This window comes from Mus pahari, chromosome 1, assembly GCF_900095145.1.
Source record: "Mus pahari chromosome 1, PAHARI_EIJ_v1.1, whole genome shotgun sequence".
Lineage (NCBI taxonomy): Eukaryota > Metazoa > Chordata > Mammalia > Rodentia > Muridae > Mus > Mus pahari.
The window spans coordinates 95332029-95338220 of NC_034590.1; the positions used below are offsets into that span (position 1 = coordinate 95332029).

Here is a 6192-nt window from a genome sequence, read left to right on the forward strand (position 1 = left end):
GCATGGCATAGGCAGAGCTGAGAGTTCTACATCTTCATCCAAAGGCTGCTAGTGGAAGACTGACTTCCAGGCAACTAGGGTGAGGATCTTATGCCCACACCCACAGTGACCCACATATTCCAACCAAGTCACACCTATTCCAACAAAGCCACACCTCCAAATGGTACCACTCCCTGGTCCAAGAATATACAAACCATGACACTGGGTACACAATAGTCTAGAGAGACAAGTGAGGTTGTTCCCTTAAGGAGTCAGCCACCTGCCAGGCCACCTGGTCATTTACTGAGTAGTGGCCTCTGGGGGTTGGTAGAGGAAGTATACAAAGACATTGCAGGCTGTGATTGCAACACTGGCCTGGCCTCTGAAACATGAGTATAGTCCAGAGGACAGGAACAGCCTTGTGACACAAGAAAGACATAGAAAAATGAACACTGGAAAGATCATCTGGGTAGAACTAAGGGTCCTGATGTGTGATGAAGCCAGGAAAGGAACACCTCGCTGCAAAACAACATGAAAGAGCTAACAGGGTAGGAGACATGGTGTGACGTGGTCCAGCTATGTGGCTCCCTGCCTGCAGCATGGCCTGAGTGGGCAGCCTGAGGACACCTGAGAAAAGGTCCATGGAAAGGCTGAAGGACGGCTCTCTGCTGGCTCCAGAGCATCTGATGGTGACTGTCTATGTCCCTTTCTCACAGGCCTCCGACTAAACTTGACAGCCTCCTGGGGGGACCTGCACTACATAGGACTCACTGGCCTAGAAGTAGTAGGCAAGGATGGTGAGGCCTTGCCCATTCAACCACACCAGCTCTCTGCCTCTCCCAGGGACTTAAATGACCTGCCCGAGTACAATGATGACTCACGGACCCTGGACAAGTAAGTATTAGAAGCTTGACTGTGGCAGTTGGGATCTAGAGACATGCATCAGGCACATCAGATACTGCCTGGGACAGCATGTGGCCAAAACCTGAGCCTTTGCACAAGTGACCCCTGTTACAGAGCAGTCAGGATAAGAAGTCGGGCTGGTGTATCTGCAGATGCTGCATGCTGTGATATCACACTGGCCTCAGTGAGGGCCTCGCTCAGCATAGTCTGTCCACCTTGGTGGTGACCCACTCTGCTTGCACATACCTGCCCTAGGCCTTTCCCCTTCACAAACTTGAAGGTGATAAAGTCTGTGTTGGCCACTATGGCTGTTTTGCTTCCTGCACATTCCAGAGGCCATGGCCAGGTGAATGGGCAAGCTTTTTATAGTATCCATCCACAGACATCTGTCATTCATCATGACTGGCACTTGGCCTCCTGTCTAAACAGCTGTGTGACTTAATTAGAGGCAAGGACAGTTGGAGGATGGGAGTTCAAAGCTCTCAGCTTTAATTTCCAAACCTCATGATTATAACAGTGAAGACAACAAGAATAACCAATAGAGCAAGTGCCACACTGGAGTGGTAAGTGCCAGACACTGAGCTGCTAGTAGATTACAGACGTCCATGAAAACCAGAGCATACACTAAGACTCATTATTGTTGTCCCTATGTACAGAGGAACAAGCTGAAGTCAGAAGGTGGCCAAAAGTGCCCAGACTGGTTAAGTGGAATTATGATTTAGACATAGGCTATGGGATATGCCAACACAGCACTTAACTGAGTTGGGCCTCTCCTCTGCCTCAGTTTCTTTACCCATAGAATGATGACAGTAACCCCCATGGCTACAGGTTGACAGTAGAGTGGTCATATTGTAGCCCCTTGTCTTGGCTGTGTCCTTTTTGTCCCTCTAAGATGTCCCTTCATTGTGGCCTTCAGTCCTGCTAGCACTGACTGCTTGGGGTCACCATGGGCTGTAGATCCTGGCAGGTCAGCTGGCAGACCTAGACTGACCCTACAAGCTACCTCTGGCCAGCTGCAGAAGATTCCCCCCACACCTGCCCAGCTTGACCGTTCCATCACCTACTTGACCAATGCCCCCAGATCATCCCAGCAGCCCAGTCTTAATGTCATCCTTAAACATTCCTGTGTATATCTCTGACCAGGGCCACCCTCAATGTCTTTGTCACACCTAGATCTGTAGGTAGTGATACCTGTTTGTGTACTTAAGCCAAGATCCAGTAATAAAGTGTGCCGTTCGTTTCCGAGAAGCCCTCAAGCTTCAGTGAACTTTCTCTCATTTTTCCTTCCTTCTTTCCTTCGTTTATTTTTATATTTTAGGTTAGACCACAAAGAAATGGGTTTCATTAAGGCACCTTCACACTCACGACATCACACTTTGTCCTCACTGTCCCTCCCTTCCCATCCTTCCATTAGCCTCCTTTCTTCTCCTGTTAAGCCACGACTGCTGCCATGGTTTAAGTATAGTCTATTATGCTTGTATCCCCTTCTGAGGATCCCTTCCTTCCCTCCAGTGAAACCCTTTCTAATTCTTTAATATAAATGCACAGGAATGCACCCATATGTGATTTAAGGTTTAGGCTCCATAAACTAGAAGACATATAGACAAGGAAGTCTGCGTCTGGTTTGCTTCTCTTAACTTTCTAGTTGCATCCATTTTCCTGCAAATACATTATGGTTGCATTTTTCTTTATGGATACATAAAATTCCTTTCCATGTATGGAACACATTTCTTTACCATCTATTGATGGACACCTAGATTCAGTCCACGTCCTGCCTCTGTATGTTGTAGCAGAGCAGTAAATACCAGTGTGTGAGCATCTCGTGCTATGCTGATGTACAGTCCTTTGAGTATAAACCCAGGAGAGTTACAGCTGGACATATGGTAGATCCATTTGGGGGGCTTTGAAACCATCTGTAATTATTCGTATGACTCCTAACAACAGGAGTGAGGGTTCCTTGTTCACTGTATCCTCTCTAGCATTGGTTGTCATTTGTGGTCTTGATCGGGTGAGATGGATTTTCAAAGTAGTTTTCCCTGATCCTTAGGGATTATGAGGTTTTTTGTTTTTTTTTCAAATACTTATTGGCCATTTTGGTCTTTTCTCTTTAATCCTGCCATCTGTAGCTGACAAACATTTTTCCCATTCTGTAAGCTCTCTTCACTCTGGAGCGTCCACACCTCATGGTTCCCAGTCTGTAGGCTCTCTTCACACTAGAGCACTCCCTGCCTCCAAGGTTCTGTTTTTCTTAAGACAGGGTCTCTGTGTGTACCAACAGGACTTCAAGGTCAAGATCCTCCTTCTTCAGTTTCAAGTGCTGGGATTATAGAAGTATACCACCAACTCATCTCTTCTTTTTTGTTTGTTTTTTCTATTTTTCTTTTATTGAAAGATTTTTCAGTCAGATGTGGTGTTTTATGCCTTTAATCCCAGTACTCAGGAGGCAGAGGCAGGCAGATCTCTGAGTTCAAGGCCACTTACCAAGTTCCAGGACAGCCAGAGCTACACAGAGAAATCCTGTCTTGAAAAACAAAAACAAAAAGATGTTTTTCATTAACCACATTCTGATTATGGCTTCCCTCCCCCAACTCCTTCTACTTCTTCTCTTCCTTCCCTCTCATCAGGACCCAAACCCTTTCTGCCTCATTAAAAAACAAACAGGGATCTAAGGAATAATAATAAGTGAGATAATAATACAAAAACAAACAAATGGGAATAGAACAAAACAAACAGAAGTAAAGGACCAAAGAAAAAGCATAAGAATGTTATACAAACAGAGACACACATTTGTACACACAGGAATCCCATAAAAGCACAAAACTGGGAGCCATAATGCGAAGGACCTGTAAGACTTTTTAAAATGTCCTGACAAAACATGAGACAAAGAACCTCCAAAGATGATGGTATTGAGTACCTTTTCTGTTGGCCCTCTGCTGCTGGGCATGGGGCTTGACCTAAAGCCATCTTTTCTCCCTGTTGGTGATCTCAGATTCTGGGAGTACTTGTGCTCACTTATGTATTTGTTTGAAGTTCTGGGGCTAGAAACCAGAGCTGCTTTTGCAAGTAGGGCAAGCATTCTTCTACTGACTGCCCCTCCCCAGCCTTTGGCTATGACAGGATGGCCCAGGCTCTTCTTGCCTCTCTTGCCTGACCTGGCCTCTACCATATCCCTGCAATGACAGGGCCCTGATAGTGTCCATAGCATTTAGAGACCCCCAATCTACGCATGAGAGAGGCTTGTTGCTACTAAGTCTCTCATGGGCAGAGCCAGGAGGTGACTGCAAAGGAGACTTCTTTTGCCACCAGCCTGTCTACCATCTACCTCCAGTGTCCCCTCTCCCAAAACTCTGCAACAGTTTTGCTGGCAGCCAGTCCCCAAGACAGAAGTGATTGCTTTGGAAGGAAACAGCAGTCTGCAGCAGCCAGCTTCCTTCACAAACAGCAGGGTCAGCCTGCTGAATTTCCTCAGTTTTAACATGCCAGCAACTGTAAGACACACCATCCATCAATTTAATAACAGCCTTTTAGAGCACAGGAGAGAGAACGCTTTACCTCCATGGATGAACACTTAGATTTATTCCAAACCTCAAACTATCAAATGGTAAGAGGAAAAGTTGATTTTAGATATGGGAATTGTGGCCACAGCCAGAGTTGCTCACAGTATAGTCGCCCTCAAAATCCCTAGTAGCCCTCAAGATCCCTAGGGTCCAAGGGTACAGTGTGTGTGCGGGGGGGGGGGGGCTGATTATCTCTGAGTCTGGGTCTTCAAGTGGCCATACCACAACAGAGGACAAAGGTCGGGTCCAGGCTGAAGGGGCTGAGGCAGAGATAGATGCAGAGGGGCTGAGGCAGAGATAGATGCAGAGGGGCTGAGGTAACTGGTTTGGAAGCCCCTCCTGCTGGCTGGGGTTTCCCTGGGGCATTTAGACTTGTGGCTACCAAGCAGGTTTAGCTCATCACAATCAAGCCTCTTCTGGCACTTGCTCCCGGCCTAGGTCTGCCAGGTTCCCTCATGTTCACCAAAAGAGAAGGGATCCACTTCTGCCAAACTGCCTCTACATCTTGCAGATCATCTGGACAACAGAGAGAAGACCCCACCCCCACCCAGTGCACCCCTTCTGAGCACCGACGCTGACCTCATTCCCAGCCTGCAGCTGGTCCCTGCTTCCTGTGGTCTGCCTGCCTGGCCACACCACAACACCTCATGATGCCATTAACTCAGCTCATCCTAGGGTACTTGCATCACAGCTCTGTGATGAGCTTAGTTCTACATTCAACCTTCCTGACACACATAATAATAATACTTAGCAGAAGTGTCCCACCCTGGGGTCACTAGGCAGAGGGATTCCCAAGGAGGACACAGCTGTCTCTCTTGAGCTGTGGAGGGCCAGTGTGTCTCAGCACCTTCCTGAGCACACACTGTTTTTACCCCTTGACTTCACCGCTCTCCACCTTCCAAGACACAGCTGGCTGAGGGAAGCAGGCTTCCTGGAGGTCTCCCACTGTCTTGCTGACCTGCCCTCCTTGCCTGCAGGTTAATCGATGGCATGAACATCACCACCGAGGATGAGCACATGTGGCTGATCCCCTTTTCCCCTGGGTTGGACCATGTGCTTATGATCCACTTTGACAGAGCCCAAAGCATTGCTGGCCTGCGCCTCTGGAACTACAATAAATCTCCCGAGGACACCTACCGAGGGGTAAGCTGGGCAGAGCGGAGTCCACTGTCAGGGAGGCAGCATGATGAATGGCTGGTGTGGGTGCTAGAGAGGAGCATAAATCCTCCAGAACCTTCCGAATGGAGGGGGCTGATATCCAGGGAGACAGCAAGCTGCACTTCCTTTTGCACACAGCAAATGTCGCCAACAGCCTGGGGCAGCCTGGGGGAATCACAGAGCTTTTTCTTCTGTGACTGTGGGTGCCCTTCCCACACTGTCCAGGCTTGTGTGTCAGCTGCAGGCCTGGTGTCCACTTAACGCTGGGGAGGGTCGGGTGTTGTCTGGCAGGCTTGTGTGTGCACCTCATTTCATCGGGCTCCCACCCTGCTTCTACTGCCCCACCTCTCAAGGGTCTATGGAAGGCTGGGAAGGGTTGCCATTCTCTTGGGGGGCAACACAGCTAGAGTCTGGTCTGTAAAGCATGAAGCCCACACTCTTTCAAACTGCTGGTGGAAAGGCGGGGATGGCAAGTGGCCTCAGAAGACTCCTAGGTCTTTTCAGTATGCTGGCAGATCCCATGCATGGCTGGAGGAGTCCTGCCTGGACAGGATGTGTGTGTGTGTGTGTGTGTGTGTGTGTGTGTGTGTGTGTG

At 48.5% G+C, this 6192-nt stretch overlaps 1 protein-coding gene across 4 annotated transcripts in view; it reads left to right on the forward strand.

Moving 5' to 3' along the window:
• Kiaa0556 (KIAA0556 ortholog) overlaps positions 1 to 6192 on the forward strand; it is a 171147-nt gene that overhangs the window by 155974 nt on the left and 8981 nt on the right. For all 4 annotated transcript variants that reach the window (XM_021197601.2, XM_029542828.1, XM_029542815.1 and 1 more), the window contains 2 exons: positions 696 to 873; positions 5417 to 5582. In XM_021197601.2, the coding sequence (XP_021053260.2) occupies positions 696 to 873; positions 5417 to 5582 (344 nt within the window). The remainder of the gene's footprint in view (positions 1 to 695; positions 874 to 5416; positions 5583 to 6192) is intronic.